Genomic DNA, 20,738 nt, shown 5'->3' with positions numbered 1-20,738 from the left:
ATCTGTGGTAATTTCTTCCTGTTTTTAGATGCAATCAAAGAGAATAGGAAACACAATCCACTTTACCTCAGTTCCTTTGCTATTATCTTAACCCTCTCGAGTGGATATATATTCATGTAATCATCACTGACTCCCAGAGTGAAGATGGTGCCGGATAAGGCTGTGTGATCTTTATCAAGCCCAGTCACAATTATGCAAATTCTAATGAGTACTACAGAGAAGAAGTTTAATGACTTGTCAAACTTTCTGCCCCAACAGCTAACTGGCTCCTTTGAAGTTTCAGCTCGATCTCTCGAGAGAAACGATAGCACTCCACTCCCGCACCTGCTCTAGATCTCTAGCACCAATTACTTTTTAATACGCTTTTAACATGCTGTCTGGATATGAGGCGCTGAGAGAATGTCTTCCTCTACTTTAAATCCGAGAGCGGATCTTTTCTTCATGTTTGTTTTGTTTGATCGCATGAAACCCATTAAATAATAAGGATTACACATTGACCCCTAGACTGGTGAGAGATATACCTTTCCTAACAAAATAAAGATATTCAGAACGGTGATTTACCTAAGCTGTACATGTATATTTTCTTCTTTGAATTTTCATTCTGAAGAATTCCAAATGAGTCCCGAAAGCTAGGTTTATGGTCATCAGTTTGGATCGAGGCATGCGGCAGAATTGAGGTCTAGCTGGGAATGAAAAAACTAACTGAACAGAAAGAAAGAGTGTGATGGAAGAATTGGATGTGGGGGACCAACGGCATGCTTCAGTGCCTCTGCCTGTCTTGCCACAGCCGAGTGTCAAGCACTTCACAAACACCGAGAGGCAGATTTAAGGGCAGGAGCAGTGAAGCGGCCACCTGGTCATGGACACAACCTCTCTCAGGACTTGTGTGTGGGCAACTCCAGACTCACATAAGATCATGCTTCTTTTCTTTTCTTTCTTCTAAGAGGCCTAAGGCTATAGATGGCAGGAATGAAAATCATTCCAAAATGATGCTTGAATGGACCCCGTTAAGGCAAGGGTGCTTTATAAACAGGCACAATGGATTTATATATGTATTTTAAACAGAGCTTGAATAATGTACAGTAGGATCAGTGCAGAGTGTCGTGTAGAATGTCGGCATGTTTAAAGTTTTTGTACCAGGTGAAAGAATTTATATATTGCACCTTAATTGGGATTGAGCCTGACCCCAAGCTGTGTGTGGGAGCCACTTATTACACGTAATTTGTGGGCTGATTTTCCTAACGTCTAAATGTTACTTTGTCTTTTTGTTTTAATTAAATTTGCTAGCAAAGCATCAAAATAAAACATTTTTTTGGCCGTAATCATAATTTATAAGATACTGGCACAAAAATAGAAAGACACATAAGACAATTAAAGTAATTATTTATAATAGGGAACCGACTTTACAACATATAACCAAGTCAAGAACACACTGAAGGAAGTAAGTGTTAGTTGGGGATGTCTATGGGTTATAACCTGTAATAATAATAATAAAAAAAATAATAATAATTGACATTTTATCATGTGTAAATTTATCATTTATCATCTTTTTTGTCACCTTAATAGGAATTATTTAATCAATTAAATAAAATAAAAACATGATAATTATTCAAAAGTCATTCAATTTGACATTGCCTCACAAAACTAACCTTATAGGAACCTTATAGAAACCTTCAAAATGAAGCATTAATGAAAGTCAGCTTAACACTAATTAATTATATTAGCTTATATACTAGCTTAAATATATTGTAATTACTATGAAATGTTCATAGGTTCCAGTAAAATGAATCTAATTTGAAACTGAAAATTTAAAAACACACTGAGCAAAACAACAACAACAACAACAACAAAAAAAAAAAACAGTCAAATCTCTAGCTTACTGATCAGAAGGTTGGGGGTTCAAGTCTCAGCAGTGTCAAATATGGCCCTTAACATTTTTTGCTCCGGTGGTGCGAAGATATGGATCTGACCCCAGCTTGAGTATGTAAAGAAAAAAAGGAAAGTGTTTTCAGGAATCCCAGTGGTTTTAGGGAGTTTTGGTCTGGTTCATTTTGATCAGTGAGAACATAGTCGTTCCACGCTTGAGACCAGTGCCCGAGAACACTGAAGAAGGGGGTTTTGGGAACGATACAGCGTACTCGGGCAAGAATCGAATCAGATATGGAAGTCAGTCGTACCTGAGAATGGAAGTAGATCCAGTGTCTCATCTACAGAATATATGCAGACGAACCCCATACCAAAGAATATTTATTATAAACCAAATGGAATGATTACATTGAAGCCGACAAGCCTTTAGCCCCTAACGTACATGGGTGTCATCGAACCATGTCTTATATCATGTATTAAAAGATGGAGTTTGAGCTGCTGGACAACTGAGCTCATGTCTACGGCGTCGAGGATCTGAATGTGACTCATTTTCTCTGGCTGCCCGTTTGTGTTGATCAGCATATGTTCCAAGCCTGCTATCGTCACACAAGCTGTTGCTGCGCTCCCTCGGCATGATGATAAATTAGTGCTATTAGATTGCGCTGTATTAGAATGCATGTAAGTGCCAAAACAAAGCAATTTAACCACAGATATGGAGTGAAAAATCCACTAAAAGCATGAAACATAGTCATGCTCAGTTGTTGGCAGTGTCGCCCAGGTTTGATCTGGTCGAACGGAATCTGTAAAAAAGGTTCGTCTTACACAGGTACCTTTCTATGGCTTTTGTATTTGTGAAACGTTCCATCATGATACAAAATGCTGTCCAAGTTAAAGTTGTCAGTGAAATATTCAGTGCTAGATGATTTTAATGCAGTTTCTGTGTTCCAGAAGCTTTTTCTGCCATCGTAACAGGCTCTTGGATGCTTCTGACAAGTGGTCCGATTTTAAAGAATGCCTATCAATGCTGCTCAATTTAAGGTTTTAAATGTTTAGTGTTCGTTTATTGTTTGGTTGCAACAGTACTTGATAAGAACAGGGAGAAGGATGGAACAGTTTTTTCTTTTATTTTTGTGGCCTCCAACCAACAACTTAAAAAAAATAAAGAAAAAGTAAATTAGCTGCGTGCCAGTTCTTTGGTCTGTGCCTGCAGTGCTTAGCAACCATGCATTGACTCTGTACACGTGCCTTACAATCTGTCTTATACTGGGCAACATGGGCTGCACTGATCAAGGTCTCCTCAAGTATTTGGACACACTTTAGAGAATTTCTTTTCTTCTTACGCCAGGGCATTGGATTTGAAATTAAGCAGTCAAGGTGGGACTTTCAGGTCTAATTCATTCTGAATGGACAGTTTACTGATATAAGTGGTACCTCAGAATACGTATGCTCCGCCATAAGAATTTTCGCCTTAAGAACTGAAATTTTAAAAGAAATTTGTTTTGGTATACGAACCATGTTTGGCATACGAGTGACCGAGCCGAGACAAACCCCGCTAAGTTGTGTGTACATCTGGAAGCCGTTCAAAACATGTTTGTTTGAATGCCGGTCAGTGAAAAGATTTAGTGTAGACATAGCACGATGGGTAGCAATTCGAAAAGGGAGCGGCTTTCCGTTTCTTTCTCACAGCAGTTGGTGTCAAGAGGAATCATAATTTAGGGTTAAGTGAGAATTAATGTCTTTATTTCAGATTTCCTTCATTTACATGTCTTTTCTTAATGTTTTTATTGATTTTATATGCAAATTATAATTATAGTGTTAAATATTGGTAATGTTTTGGGTGAGTGAAATGGATTATCTGCATTTACATTATTTCCTATGGGAAAATGCATTTCGCAATATGAATTTTTCGGCTTAATATATGAATAACTCGTCTCTGGTACAGACTAAATTCGTATGCCGTGGTACCGCTGTAAATAGTTTCATGTCCAGGTGTGGCCTGCTTTCTTATTATTTCATGTCAAATTGACGAGATAAATCTTTTAGTGGCAGTTCATGGGAACTCTCAATATAAAAATGTTTCAATGCAAGTGAAGGAGGAAAAAAACAAAACAGACATATTAGAGAAATAGTAGAATCTTAATAGTTTGGTACATTTCTAAAAAGAAGGAACGCACTGGCAAAGCTAAGCAACACCAAAACATCTGGAAAACTAGAAAATTCAACTTCTACATGATTGCAGAATTTTTTTTTTTGGTGAAGAAAACCACTTTACAACATCTAGCCAAGTCAAGAACGCTCTGGGAGAAGTGGGAATATTATTGTTAATGTCTACAATCAAAAGACAGTTTCCATCAATGTACAATCCACCGGTCACACTCAACACCAGACTATGTACTAGAAAACAAGTGAAAAAAACCCAGCTGTGTATTAAAATTTCTATATTATTGTGTAATGTTCCAAAGAATCCCACATCATAATCAAATATATTAAAGGAAGTGTTCTAGCATGAGCATGTACAGTATATCTGACATACGTGATTCAGTGGTGGTTTACTGATGATGTGACTGCTGGTAAAAGTGGCAGGATGAATTCTAAATTGTATAGAGCGATACATTCTGCTCAGATTTTGTCAAATGAGTAATGATAAATCTTATCACACAATGCAACCCTAGAGCTTCTTCAGGCAAAAAAATTGATTGGTCTTTTTTTTGGCCAAGTTCACTTGACCTTAACCCAGTGGAATTGCTTTTCGATTACTGAAGACAACACTGAACACAGAAACGAAGGAAACATTTGGTGATGTCCATGGGTTACAGATTTGCATTAAGGATTAAAATAATATTAACATGTTTAAATCTTTTGGTTTGACCAAATACTTTGAAGCTTTTTTTATTACTTTGATATAATTCCAAAACTATTAGGACATTATGTTTGTGTAAACCCCTGGAATGGAAGCTAAAAGTTCACAGTAAGGCGCCTACAAATGAGTTCCGTTCCGAGAGCTCGGTCGTAAGTCCAATTTGTTCGTAAGTCCAACAAACATTGTTTAGGTGCTAGGAGAGGAACACAATATATACACAGTATATTACAGTACGGCATTTTTTTTTTTAGAATTGGTTAAATGTTAAAATATCTGCATTGATTAAAGCTTTAGGCTAGTCATCAGAAGCTTGTGAGTTAAAATCCCAAAGCTGCCAAGCTTCCACAAGACCCCTGTCACACAACTGCTCAGTCGTATCCTGTTTTTGGTAAAACTGTCATCCATATGAGCGGCTGACTCGTCCATGGATCCACTGGCTGGGAATTCCTGGTCTGAAACATAAAAGAAAAAAAACCACAAAGTGAAGGAGAGACGACACTGATGGTTTGTGGAAGACAGTTAACAGCTGTAACAGTTGCCATGGATATGGTGTAGGAGGACAGCACCGGAATCGTAAACCTTCAGAAGCAGATGTGCGAAGTGAAAAATAAGGAAGCATGTATAACATGAAGGGTGCTTCCCACTTTTGAATGAAGTCTCCTTTGAGCAAACCGTGCAGGCAGAAACAAAGCGAATCAGGAAGCACCTAGCAGGAGGTATGCCACATGGTTCGATGCACACCTCTTCCACTTATGTGAGCTTGCTGGGAATGTGGAAGGCATACTGTGCCTGTGTATGGCTGTAGCCCTAGGAACTGTGGCTTCACCCTTGTTCTGTTTGGCGTCCCACATTTCCCAGTTCTTTAGCTTTGTTTGGATTTTCCACTGGCCAGCTTTTCCGGTCTGAATAATTAAATGGACGGTGGGAAAAGCTTTACTGGACTGAACCAGCAATCGATCCTGACCTCTCCTGTGATGTTTTGGCTCAATGTACCATACACAGAATGGATGCTTTTATTAATAGTGATAAAGGACAATTAGGTACCAATAACAGTATGTCCGATCTGCACATGCCCAACATCGATCTACGATTCCCGAAGGAAAGGGATCAAGTGCTAGAATGCACATTGCTCAGACCGAGGACAAGAGCATCTTCGAGGTTAATCCTCAGGCTCTCTGGGGATTTCAGGATCCTAATGTGGAGGAATCCCATCCCAATAACTGACGATATAGCGATCTATATGCAGGGAGGAGTATGTTGGCTTTCCGGGCTAAACAGATGGTTGGTACAAGTCTTTAAATTCCCACAGGGATAGCCTATCGACTCAGATCTAATTGAAAAACCGGACTTGTTTGCACTTATACAGGAGACCCTTGCAGGCATAATTGGATGGATGATGGTGGTTGGACTTAAAAGCTGATGAAACATTCCTTGAGTCTGCTTACAAAAGAGAAGGTGTACAAACAAATTCACTCAGTCCTCTGGTGGACTGTGAGCTTCGGAAATAGATTCTAATTTTACGGCACTTCGGTGGTTTACATTTTCTAGGAATTTCAATGCGGCTATAAAGCTGAGAAAATAAAAATGTCTAAGAGGTTAGGTTTTTAATGCAATCGCACCAAATCTCTAGGTAAACAATTATTCGCAACAGTTATTATAGGACATCTTTTTTTACAGTTTTTTTTTCTTTTTGCCTGTAACTATCCCACAACATCATCCTAGTGTATTTAACGAGCACTGACAGTAAACCTGTAGAGGCAAAATAAGGCCATTGTTATCAACCATGTTATGGTTATCAGTCCTGTCTTCATCCAGTAGAAAAACATCACTCATAGTCGAACGTATCCACAAATATATCTCTCTTTGTAATGGCATATGAGTTCTGTTTAAATAAATCTAGTTACCGATTGGCTTTACCATGCCTTATGTTGTTGGTTAGTTCCAAGACATCAAGTCATTATTAGATTCCTTAATGTGTAGGTACACCCAGAGTACATATGATCTCATAAAAGATGTCTTTGTGCAAATTAATTATTATTTTATGTTCACTCGTGCAGCAAATCACTTTTCCCCTATATGGAAAGCTCCAAATGTACGCTGTCAGACATTCCCGATGTCACTATTAATTGTCATGAGGATATATTCTCTCTTGATTTATGATACCTCTCACTGGAACTTGCACTACAGTGCTTTCAGTTTTCATTATAGTGATGGACCAGTGTTTTTTTCTTTTCCTCGACTATTGTATAAATCACAGTCTGATAAATTTCCTGTGTTGGTTTTGATGAATCAGTGTTGGTTTACACCTTCAGATTGGATTTAGACTCCTTCAAATGAACCGTTGCACTCTTTCTCTCATTGGTACGCGTGTTATTTGACTGTTCAATCCCTTAACATGCCGAGAAGAGGTGAGATGAGGAGGAAACACACACCACATGACGTGGTAAATTTCAGGCCAGTGGATTGTTGTGAATCACTGGTGACCCCCATGGCTCGGTACTGACCTCTGAGAAATATAGAACAATGGGAGTTGGAATATTTAAAAACACAGTGGTTTTATAGTGGATTAAATGCACGAAGCAAAAGGAAGATGGAACCAAAACAGCCCTTCCGATAGTTTAACTTTGCATTTTGTCTAAACTCTGGTGTAATGCAAATAAGTTTGCTCAGGTGATAATATCACGGTCGCGTCTGCACCGATGTGGGTGGAATGACGCAACAGAGGATCTGACACTCGAAATCCACCCACGTAGAAAGAAAAAAAAAAACCTGCTCAGGTCTATAATTGCGCTAACGTTACTCCTGCCAGAGACCATTCCATAGCACAGACTCTGAGCCAAAACATTGTTTTCTAGACATTTAAAAGTTCACTCTTATTTTTTACAACCTGCTATTTATGTCACTGCATGTCAAAAGCCAGCTCGCTAATGCAGTATAATGAACTGAATTGTTTTATCCGTAAATGTGAATACGTTCAACATCGCAACACACGTCATGTAATAAAATCATGTAATTAAAAGATTCAATAAAAAGTCTAATGACAGTAATTAAATAATGAGACTTGACAAATTGTCCTGTCCATGAGGCTCTTTCTCACACACACACTCATATACAGTACACACAGACATTTGTTGAAAGTTGTGTCAGGCATTTAAATGACGAAAATGAAGTAAATTGTCACTTGGCTTTTAAAAAGAATAAGAACAGTTAATTTGCTTAAATATTACCCAACCCTGCCCAGCTTAATTTCCTTGTTATAATGACCAAGTTCTCACCTGTACCACACTTTAGCAAAATATATATAAAACTCTATTTCATGTCAAACCCTCTGTCCCTTCAACTCCATGTTCTAAACCATAACAGCCGGTTTATAATGAAAAAGCCTTCAATGAAAAACCTCAACATTAAATACATTATTTTCTCCATCCCTGACATTTCTGCAATGATGACTAACAAATATCAGGCTAACGAGGTGATTAACTTTTGCTAATCATTTTCGGTTGACACTATCTTCTTCTTCTTCTCCTTCTACTACCAAATACAAATTTTCCCGCAGGTCCAGGTGGCTTGCCGTTTCACCTGATCAAACACATCTTTCGAGTCAGACGATCTCCTGACTAGCTGCTGTATAGCTGGGTCACAGCCAATAAATGATCTAATATACATTTCAAGCGAAACTATAACCATTGGTATGATCTAACTTTTTTTATGTGCATTTCCAGTTTTGTTTTCCAGTATTAGGCGGGAATCGAACCTGGAACTGCAAGGCGACGTCACTAACCACTACACACTACGGTATATCCATGTGTGAACAGTATTACAGCTGACACATGAATGAAAGCATATTGTATGGGTTGTGTGTTAAACCATTATTGCAGTGGTTTAGGAATTAGAGAGAAGCAGAAATACATGTAGAGAAAGAACTGAACGAGCTCTCTAGAATGTATCACACATGAAGAGTCAAATGTAAGAGATGTACAAACATAATGAGGCAAGAATGAGGAGGGGAAAAAAAGAGAGCTGCTAATGAGCAGGAAAATAAGGGGGAAGGGGTGTGATAGCTCCCCATGACCCTTAAACCACAGAGTAGTAGGTAGTCATTACTCTGAAGGCTTTATCATTAGCTGTCTGCTTTCTGCCCCCCCCCCCCCTGTCTTTTTCCCCTTTCACAATCCATTAACTTCTGTTCCTAAGCAGAGCTCCATCTTTCTGCCATCACTCTCTTCACTCTCCACAATCTCCTGGACATCCAAGCGAATATCCCAATGCCAAGGTACTTATCGCCACTGACACCAGAATTAGAATAGTAATGGACCTGCTGGACTCTCTGTGCTGCCCTGGAGGTGTTGTGTGTGTGTGTGTATGGAGGCTGAGCGGTGTAGAAAAGCGAGGGATGACACTGCTTGTCTTTTGGGAGTCGCATGCTTGAACTTGATGACGCCCTTTTCAGGCACGTGCATGTATTGTGTCTTTGTTACAAATTTGGCACCGCCACTGGACATGGACATGGGTCATTTTACTAGTATAGTATTATTAATGCCTGAGCATAGATGACACATGCTGGAAGCCAAGCAGTAACTCTCTACATTGGATTCAAAGTCGGTTGCTCTGATCTGCCTATACCGTGTCAGGCATGTCTGTGGTGCTAAAAAAAAAAAAAAATAATTGGCCTGAAAACAAATGACCTAGAGGTAGAAGCACTGGTCTCTAATTAGTCTTTAATTACCAACGGATCAATTAGTTCGCCTATATGAGAGTCCTGGAATGCATGAAAATAGGATTAACAGTCAAATGCTAAATACTTTTTTTCTTAGCGAACCGATTTGCTTAGCAAAGTAATGAAAAGTTTGTATTTGTTAAACCCATCAAAAACACTTAAACTCGTTTATAGTTTTGTCTGGAATCTTTATATTCGTCTGGAATCTCTAGAGTTAAATCTAATGGGTGGCTACGTCTACTGTATGTCAAACCTCAGTTCCACTTTTTTTATGTAGTAGTCTACATTTCGACACCAAGTTATCAGGATATCAGTGTTTTTTATATTAAATTTGACAACCGGACATGTCGCTTGGGAGGAAAAACTAATCTTCCAAAAATACCTAGGACGCCTTGGTATCCTAGTGGCTAGTTACAGGCATGGTGATAATCACCTGCACTCTGAATATTCTGTGAATTTTTTTTTTATATCTACACTGTATATTAGAAGTGATTATGTTTGAGTCGGTATAATCAAAAGCACATTGCAAATAGATTTCTCAAGAGCTGTAATAAAAAAATGAACCTGACAGAAAGCTTGTAAACGGGTGATAGTGGTGTAACCAGTGATGAAACTTCCCGTACAACCATTTGTATGAAATCCAACGAAATCGGTCTCGCTTGTTAGACCTGCTATGAATTTTGCATGAGCTCATGTTGGTGAAGTCAATCGCCTGTGGGAGACAAAGCTGCAAAACCAGTGTGTGTAAAGAGAATCTGTGAAGGGGACATCAGTTTAATTAAAACTCTGGCCTCTTCCACTTAGACATGTCAAAATACTGAGAGAATAAAAGCGGTAAACAAGTTCAGCCAGCCAGAGGCTTTGTGTTTACTGGAGTAATAGACAATGCAGATGTGGCTCTGCAGATGTTCTGGTACTTTTCTGTCAGAGACGAGCGCTGCACATGATGGAGCAATGACTTAATTAAGAGAAATCTTTGAAATCAATGGTAAATGTGTGATGAAATGAGGACAAAGTCCTGCAGCTGTTGTCCAGATTGAACATCCACGTCAACAAGGGACTCATCTAACAGCGTTCCCCCAGGGTTTCCTCTGCAGACTGTCACATTAATACATCATTTATTTTTTTTTACTTCCAGAATGTCATTTGGCTCATTTTGGATTAGGATCTTTCTGCCTGCAGCGATTGCCATAGCTGAGAGCCGCGTCCAAGTCTGGACAGATTAGGAAATAATTTAGGGCTGTTCAGTGGTGGCAGCTCAGCAGGTAAAGGCTCTGGGTTACTCTCACAAATGCTTATCTAAAATGCGACTGTCCTACTAGAGTCACTCGTTATAACATGAAACACATGGAACAAGGCTGTGTCAATGAATAACAAATCGAAAATTATTTTTAAATAAACACGCACATCTGTCACTTTGTATTTGGCGAGCCAATCATAGCCAAGCATTTTTCTGTCCATTCCTCTTATCACCCAGAATGTGTGCAGATGTGTTGAATAGCTCCTGCATGCACGGAGCGGTAAGGTAAACCCTGGCTGCCTCGGTCAGAGCTCGGAACCTCTCTTTAGTTCCCTCTTCACTATTTTATTTTATTTTTTTGCAATAATGATTTTAGCCTTTTCACTCTCTGCAGAGTAAAACTTGAGCTTTTTAAACACTTCTGTTACAGGGGGTTGAGCGAGGGTCGCTCTAGAGCTAAACTGGAGTTTAAAATATAAACACTTTTTTTTGTACCTTTAATAATGAATTGTATAGATACATTATTAAGATGAATCATTAGGCTTTGAGTACTGCAGCAGTATAGCCGTGGGCATACGTTGTAAGAATGACACAAATATTAATGACACAGGACTGTGAAGTTGGGCTCACTCACAGTGAGATCACTCACAATTTTGCCTAAGAACACAGCCATGAATAAAGAATGGTACAGAAACATCCTTCGAGAGCAACTTCTCCCAACCATCAAAGAAAAGTTTGGTGACGAACAATGCCTTTTCCAGCCTGATGGAGGAACTTGCCATAAGGTAAAAGTGAACTAAGTCGCTCGGGGAACAACACGTCTAAATTTTGGGTCCATGGCCAGGAAACTCCCCGGACCCTAATCTCATTAAGAACGTGTGGTCAAACAAAAACTCACAAATTTTGACAAACTCCAAGCATTGATTATGCAAGAATATGTTGCCATCAATCAGCATGTGGCCCAGAAGATGATTGACAGCATGCCGTGATGAATTCCACAGGTCTTAACACTAGAAGCGCCGAGCAGCGGTCATTTGACCGTAATGGGGTAAAATAATATATATATACTTCACACTCGATCAAATTCCAGGACCCTCCTTTCATGACCTTTCCTACATAGATCTGTGAGCTTAATCACCCTGTATGCTTACATTTTTAAAATCGCACCAGTAAAAGCCAGTAGGCTTTGACAAGAAGGGTCAAAAGTGCAAACATTGTTTCTTTGCATAAACCTAATGTAATTGTAAATAAAAGCCTTTGAGACTTATGAAATGCGTCCTTTGCCCATGGCTGCACACCTGATTGCACCCTGGGAACAAAAGTGTACAGCACCAGGACATACTTTTAGCTTTAACTGCACCATTCAGCTCAGTTTTTTTGTGAGGTTAACTTGGAAAAAAAGTATTTATTGAACACGAGTCTTCATCATTTCCCTTGTCTTTCTCTGCAGTTTGTTCAAATGTCAGGACCACACACGTACACACACACACGTACACACACACACACAAAAACGGTAGGCCATTGATTCACGGAGAGCCGTGTGCTGCGTTTCAGAGGTCAGAGTCGAGCAAGTCAATAACTGAGATTTTTGACAGTTAAGACCAAGAAGATGAATAAGGAAAGACGGAGAGGATTGACATGTTCAGACTCAAAAAGCTATTCAGTGTCTCTTGTCTAAAGGACACAATAGAATACCTTGGTTGTTTTTCAATCCTTTTTTAAGCCCTTTTTCACCCAATATCAACTTCCCATTTACAGTACTAGCCAACTTTCCTCGGTCCTGAGAGTGTAGAGACGTTTTATGTTTCCCTACCCAAACTCGATGACAGGGCAGATATTGTTTTGTTACATCGCTCTGTAGACTTACTGTTTTTTGTGACCAGAGCAGTGAATTAATGACTACAATTCATTGAAATCAATAGTGGAGGAAAAGGGTGGACGTGCAGCGAGATGAATACAAAGAGCTGGCAGAAACAGTGTGAGCTGCCTGCACCAACAAAGAACTCATCAACCACCTTCCAATCGTGGCTCCCTCTCTGAACTTGCACCTTTCTCAATAAATATTTTTCACAAAGCTGTCACGAAATCCTGGATGATTTTGGCACAGTTTCTTTGCTCATCCAAAAATCCCTCCTGTTCACCATTTCAATCTTACAATTAGAAATTACCACAACCAGCAGGGGTTTGAAAAGATGGTCAAAATCATTAAACACAACACCTACACACCGCCTACATTCGCATTTTTAGACCAGTATTATCCCATTACTCTCTCGCACCTTATGCCATATACTGTATAATCACACTCCTGATGCTGCCACCATTCTGGTGATAATTTCTCCTGTGTAAATTTTACTTTAGTGTAATATCATTTTATTATAAGTCATTTTCTTGAGTTCGTTCTCACACACCAATTTTAAAACTCATTCATTCACTCAATCACTGACTCAATCCCAGGAGACTTAGGGCACGAGGCGGTGTACTTCCAGGACAGGGTGCCAATCCATCACAGAATATACACACACAATGGGCAATTTGGAAACGCCAATTAGCCTAATCTGCAGGTCTTTGGACTGTGGGAGGAAACCCACCAAGCACGGGGAGAACATGCACATGCACACAGAGACGGGAATCGAACTGGAATCTTCCAAGAGGTGCAGGTGACAGTGCTAACCAGTACGCCACCGTGCCACTCCTAATTTTAACAATTACAGTGAAAATTATAAACATTGCATACCACCAGCGGTTATTACCTATAAGGGATAAGTAGTTGAAAACGTAATTGGCCAGAAGTACAAGGCGCAAAGAAATTTCACTTGGCAAATCAATGAAATAACATTATGGCATTTGGCAGATGCCCTCATCCAGAGTGACTGAAATTTTTCTTTTTATTACATATTCGAGCAGGTAAGTGATGTTGATGAAGGGCCCAACAGTGGGAACTTGGAAGCCCTTCTGATCAATAGTCCTTAACCACTTAGCTACCCCTGTCTCATGTACAAGGCGAACATGTATGGTCTTACTGTTTCAAATACTCACACACTGTACAAATACCAGAACTACAGCGTTATAGTGAGGGCTGCATATGAGATTAGATTATTTTTGGCTGCTCTGGATTTTTTTTTTTTTCTGTATTCAGCTTTACGGTTGCTTGTGGGAGAAATGGAAAATTTCATATATTGAAATAGTGTATTAGTAAAATATCAGTATAAATAATGAATAGGTAACTGTAACTATATATGTATATACTGTATAATGTGCCTGGTTTCCAATCTTCAATGATTGCACATTCCACCAGAAAGGGCAGAGTGTGAAGGTTTAATTAGCAGAGTAATAGCACAGTTTTGCTTAAAATATTGCAATGCCCACAATATTGTTTATTAAGTATTGTCTTTTCATTTTCTAATATTGCTGCACAATTAATCACATAAAAATCGAAATCGCAAAATGAACCTGGGCGATTATTTATTTGCAAAAGGCTGCAATTTATCACAGGGAATGTATACATAGTTTGGAATTTATATAGAGTATTCGTTGCTTTTTCTAAATACTTTTGAGTAAATATTGGCAGACACTATTCTAATAAATTCATTAGTGCTGTTATTTGACGTTAGCATGGATAAATACATTTAAATACAGAATGGTACACTTAATAGTTACATATTGCAATTTAAATCACAATCAACATGTGTTAAAAATAATTGTAATGTGTTTTTTTTCTATCAAATCGTTCAGCCTTACTTTGTAAGTATTTGGACAGCTCGGTTCTGTGACATAGCGTAAATGTTTCTTAGAAACGTGGAGTTAGTGGTTGATGCTAAGTGCAATTTTACTCACATGGAATTATTTTTTTTGGAATAATTATACAAATACATTTGAGAAAATTGTTCATTTGGTAAATTCTGTCTTATTTACACCATCAATCAGATTTAACATTGTTTTAAATGCTGATTGTAGCTATATTCAAAACTTTAATGCATAATATTGTTTACGATTAATGAATTAATATCACTACATTTTTTATCAATAGTAGACTTGATTTTAGTGTGCAACACGAGGATTTGGTCTGTTCAGATTTTGCGATTTGGAATCTCCCATTCAGAGAACCTTGCCGCCCTATCTACAGGGAGATTTAGCTAGATTTAGCATACTGCATGTCGAATCAATGCTAAACTAAACAAAACCATTGTGTTTCTATCTTGTAAGTAAACAATTTCAGGCAGGCTGGAAATCATCTCTCTTCTGACCTCCGTGTCGGGCGGATCAAGGTCACTGGCTCTCTAATCGGACCATAGCAGCGTTTCTAAGTCTGGATTTTAGAGGTGTGTAACTGGAGCTGGAGAAAGAGCAGCAGCAGCAAGAGCCAGGATTTCCCTCCAGGACTATTAAATTCATCCCAAGCTCCAGCTCCATTTTGAAATCCTTAATGGCTGTAATTAAGACTCCTGGAGCGCTCTCCTCGTGGATGTACTAGTGTTCCACTACCGTCTAAATGACAGTAGCTGAGCCTCGTCTCAGGACAAGAAACCTTGATTTGCAACACTTTTCTGGTGGCATGCGCTTGTTGAAGATATGCCTGGTTATGAATGGATTTTAACGATCAAACTTGTTGGGATGAAAATGGTTACATAACGGATAATGGGATGATTATGTTTTAATGGTAGCTCTTTTGTTTTGTTGGACCTTCAGCATCACTCTCACAGAGAGATCTTTCACATCAGGGAATTTATTCATGATTAACTGCTTTTTCCTCTCTGCATTACTTAATTCATTTAATAAAGCATTAGCATTAACATAGATTGTGCCGACTGAACACATTTATCCATTAGTCCAGATAAGTGGCATTTACCTGCCAGTTTACAAGCTCCTTTCACTTGATGGTTATGCAAAAGGCTCCGAACATTTTATTTACACCACAAGCAACAGCACGTAGCACAAATGTGACTTGAATCTTTATCTGTTAAAGATTGGATGAAAAACAAATCAATCTCACCAAGCCAAGTGTGTGTAACACGTGAGTGTAATCTCTGAGCACCTGATTGCTAACGCTCTCAGTTGGCTGATCATGTATGCTAGGGACGTGACCAAATGTGAAAACGTTATCCAAAATGAGCAGAAACTGTGTTCTAAATGAATACAAATACAGAAAGATTTAGGAGACACACCTCCTGGACGAAGGCTTCGATTGACTGTTTTGGGCAGGGTCATGGTGGGTTTTTATTTAAGCCGTGTGTTTGTATTTATTTTGGGAAAAAACTAATGGATACTGTTTCAAACAGCCCACCTCACAGATCCATAAACTAAAATTTAGCAAGAAATTTGCCTTGGTTTGCGAAGCATTTTTGGAATACGAGCAAATGATCCATGCCGAACTGAACGCTAGCGGCTGAGTTGCGCATACGTCCGGGAGCCACTCAAAACTTCTTTGCGTCAGTGGAAAGTCAAGCGAAGCACATTTAATTTTTTTTGTGTGTGTGTGTTTTTTTTTTTTTGCCATTTAATGCAAGATTTAGTGAAGACATAGCATCATGAGTCCCAAGAATCCTATCAAGCCTGGTGGCAAGAAGATAAGAGAGTCACTTTTAGTTAAAGCAGCTGGTGCAAAGAGTAATCATAAATTAAGGTTAAGTGAGGTTTACTGTTTATTTATTTTGTATTTTACTTAATTCATGTTTTTTCAAAATGTTTGGATTGTTTTTGTATGCAAAAATATGATTATAGTGTTATGAAATTGATAATATTGGTAATATATTTTGGGTGACTGGAATGCATTATCTGCATTTTTGCAGTATGAACTTACGGCTTAGAATTCGCCTCCAGAATGGATTAAATTAATTTGCCAAGATACTACTGTAAGTGTACAAGCGGGAGTAATAAAACTGCCCTATGAACCCGTGTGATATAGCTGGGGTTGAGAAAGTGTCAAAGCCAGAATTCACACATCATATAAACAGTACTGGCATCAGGACTTCCTGGTTTAGGCCACGGCCAATGTGAAGACAGATACAGATATTAAGATCTCTAAACTAATATAAATCATGTCATTTTTATAAAAACCACCAATGCACACACCAAATTTTTTAAATTGTATTACTATAATTTCATTTTGTTAAAAGGTAATTTACCAACCACGGTTGATGTTTAGCAATCCAGGAAATTTGCATTTTGCAATTGATCATCAAGAACAACCCTTGTAGCCTTGCAGCACACTGATCATGTAAACAATGTTAGAAACCCAAGTGTTCATTAGTGAAATATTAGCACTAAATGTTATACTTGTAATCATTAGCTTATTACATGACTGTTCTTGTGTGGGAATTCCAGCAAAAACCTTTCATGCTTCCAAGTGGTTGCTTAAATGAGTGATGCAGTTAATCTCAGAGATGCTTACAATGTTTTTATGCATGAGAGAAATAGATATTGTAGATAAATCTCCTGCCCTTTTCTTCAGGATGTTACTCGCCACTCTCTGTAATTTCATGTCTGAGGCCGACATCATAATTATTGCCATGGGAATAAAAACGTATCATCAGAGAAAGCAGCTGAGTTGTGCACCATAAGGCTTCGAGGGAGGAGAAACAGGTGGACGAGAGCATGTAATCACAGGTGCTTTGTTACTGACACCCAGTGCCCAGTGCCTGTTTTCTTCTGGTGACTTGCCTTTCAGCCTGTGATTGTGAGTGGGTGAGTGACTGTGCCACCGTAATAGATATGTCACCCCTGATTTAGACGTTGGTATGCAGTGACAGGTTTGTAGCTCGGGGCAATACGGAGCTCTCAAGTTCCCCTTATGCACACCAGCAGGAGTGAAAAGCCTGGGCTCGAAAATCAATACTTGGGTTCAGGGTTTATTACTGCGAGTCACATAGATCAAGCTCTTTCCATTCCTGAATCCGTCCTATAGTATATTAAACAATGGACTTGGCTTTCTGTATTATGAAAAAAAATTTTGTGAAGAAGAATCTTTTATGATTCTTTTTGTGAATTTTGTGTTATGATTCTAAAATAACCAAGTTTTTTTTGGTGGGTTCCCTCCCACAGTCCAAAGACATGTAGATAAGGCTAATTGGCGTTCCCAAATTGCCAGTAGTGTGTGAATATATAAGTGTAAGTGTAGGTGTGTGTGCCCTGCGATGGATTGGCATCCTGTCCAGGGTGTACCTCGCCTTGTGCCCTAAGTCTCCTGGGATATAGGCTCCAGGCCCCCCGCGAATACAGGATAAAGCGGTATAGAAGATGAGTGATTATTATAACAGTGGTGCCGCGGCATATGAACGCATTAACCGCTTTAAGAATTTTCACCTTAACCATTAAAATGTTGCATTTGGCATATGAAGCATTTTCAACATGTAAGCGACCAAACCGAGGCAAACCAAACGCTGGCTGAGTTGCGTATAATCAAAACATGCTTTCATCTTTTAGTTTGGCTAAAAGATTTACCTTCTACATTTTAACTAGCTTTGTTGGTAACCTCACTTAAAAAAAACTACTAAAACTTAAATTATTAAAGCAACATCGTGCAGTAGATTGTTTGAAGTTTATCGACTTAAGCTTGGTCAACTTAAATAGTTTTGTTCGTGTTATTGAACTTTTCACTGTCAGTCAGAATGAAAGTGTTTGCATAAACTTGAATTCATTGTCAGCAGCACTGCTTAGCTGGGATTTGAGCTCGTAATCTCAAGGTGAGATAGCAAGTGCCTGTCTGTTGTGCCACTCAAGCAAGAATCCGTACCTGCACGGAGACAGATCGAACAGTTTAAAGCTGCAAGGTTTTTTTTTTCTGGAAGACAAAAAGAAGTTTTTGTTCTGCATTGAACTGACAGGTCTCAACTCATCCACACGCCAGACTCCTGCATGGTGCGACAGAAAAGCGTCTGCCTGCTCCATCTACAGTAGTTAGAAGGTGGGGTTTGGGTGGCATGTTGATGATGATCATAGCAAGACGAACCAATCATGGATAAAACCAAACCGTGCGCTTGACAGAACAGTTATCCAAAATTTCTTCTTGTGTTTGACATTTTTTTAATTACTAACAATGAAAATTTAAGTAACGTGAACAGAACTATTCAAGGTGGCCAAATCAAAGAGTAACAACTAGTCTTCTCTGAGTACCTGAGAGAGATTCGGAACAGTTTTAGTCTTTATTCTGTAGATGAGGTGTTAGAATTGTAAGGATGTTTTCGACAACTTTATTAAGGTTTTATGTTTTATTCTTAAAGGTTTTGACTTGAAATCCAAACAGTTTTTTTTCTTTCTTTTTTTCTTTTCATTTTTTGAATATAATTGTTATAAGTTCATAATAAGGTCATAGAATATAGTTTTTTACACAATATTTTGTGTCCTGGATGAAACCTCAAACAATTATCCATTTTTATTAGATCTCTTTTATCACAGAGTCATTTCTTTTTTGTTATTTTATCTATCTTTTCCGGGCAGATTAATAGTTTCATAAATGCATATAAAGGTTTTTATTTTTGTTTGGTATTGATAATCTATAATAATCCTAAAACATTCGTCATCACAATCAACTTTCTGTACATTTAGCATTTATGTTTCAGTTTTTAACTGCAGAATAACATTACTGACAAAAGTGGTTGTGTGGTTTAAATGATACAGTTTTTTTCTTATGGACTTGAATTTCAAATTATTGTGTAATAATTGAAAAGTGAGCTTATGCACTCTTGTACGCATCTATATTTGCTTTCAAAGTGCAAGTTATATGTTAAGACGTCGACCGCCTGATGGCTTAATAGGACTAATGTATTACAGACACTTGGCTTGTTCGCTTTACATTAGAAACTGCACCACTGCTTGAATGTACAAAGTTTTCTGACACCTAATCGCTATCTGCAGAGCGCTGCAATAAAGCTGTTATTTGTCCACAGACGCAATTGAATAATCCCTCAAATGTCAAATACGAGCAAAGGCTCATATTTCATTGTCATATTATAACAATGTTTTCTTTTTATTTCCTCCCTCCAGGAATCTTCTAGACAAAGACACATTCTCCAAATCAGACCCAAGTGAGTGCTGCTTTGTGCAGTTCCTTTTTTTCTTTTTTTTTTTTGCACTTTTACAGAAGCCTCTGTTTATGACACATGGACATGTATAAATTTCCCCCGTTGTGCTGAAATGTCACTTTTTGATGATAAGATATTTTGATTTATCCTAATGCACATGATTCACTAACTTTAGTGTTAAGAGTAAAATTTACAGAGATTCTAAGAGTTTCTGATTCTGAAAGTTTGGCCAAGAATTGATATTGAGCAACATATTTAAACTAAGAGCCGTATGTAAGAAATAAAAGTAGCATTAAAAAGTAGGTATGTTTAGGTTAAACTAGTTAAAAGTTAGTAAAAAGTAAAAATAAGTACATTAAAATTTTATTACTTATTACAGTAAAATAGACATCAATATGTAAAAGTATGAAACCAGAAGTTTCCGAGTAAGAAAGTCATATTTCCAAGCAGCACATTGTCAGACAGGAATGGAAACAAAAAATGTCCAACATCATGATTAGCTTTCTATGGACACTGTGGGCTCATTTTTAATTCATTTTATTGACTTATTAGACGACTTTAACACTTGGGAATGACTGCTGTCTGGTTAACCAGTAACCAGTTTTGCTGATAATATTCAATTGAAAGCATTATTCAGGTTTGTCAGTTTTTTTAAGCTAGTTAACATTAAGCTAACTTTTATATTGTAACGTTCCTAAACACAGTGAATTGCCAACTTGCACTCGATTTGTATTACAGGCATTACAAGATTTCACTTTTAACATGATCTTTTACAAGATGTACAGTAGCTGTGAAAATAGCTGAACTTGCTTGCACGTACTGTATCCACAGTATAAAACTGTTATGAGATTGTTGTGTGCAATAGTCTATAGTTAGGAGTAATTTCATCTTGGGAGGTTTTTAGTAACGTGCTAGAGGCGATGAAAAAAACTCCAAACAAGAAAAAAATACAGCTGATGCAATTCAGTTTTCATTTCTGTCTAATTGCAAGAAGTGAAAATTCCAGGATTCATTTTTAACATGGCGAAAATGTTGCAT

At 38.1% G+C, this 20,738-nt stretch overlaps 1 protein-coding gene across 1 annotated transcript in view; it reads left to right on the top strand.

Annotated features, from left to right (window-relative positions):
* LOC128511481 (copine-5-like) overlaps nt 1-20,738 on the top strand; it is a 39,019-nt gene that overhangs the window by 8,240 nt on the left and 10,041 nt on the right. The window contains exon 2 of the mRNA XM_053484364.1: nt 19,663-19,703. Within this exon, the coding sequence (XP_053340339.1) occupies nt 19,663-19,703 (41 nt within the window). The remainder of the gene's footprint in view (nt 1-19,662; nt 19,704-20,738) is intronic.

The sequence above is a fragment of the Clarias gariepinus genome, chromosome 23 (assembly GCF_024256425.1).
Source record: "Clarias gariepinus isolate MV-2021 ecotype Netherlands chromosome 23, CGAR_prim_01v2, whole genome shotgun sequence".
NCBI classification, from domain to species: Eukaryota; Metazoa; Chordata; class Actinopteri; order Siluriformes; family Clariidae; genus Clarias; species Clarias gariepinus.
This window is presented reverse-complemented; position numbering and strand designations above follow the sequence as displayed.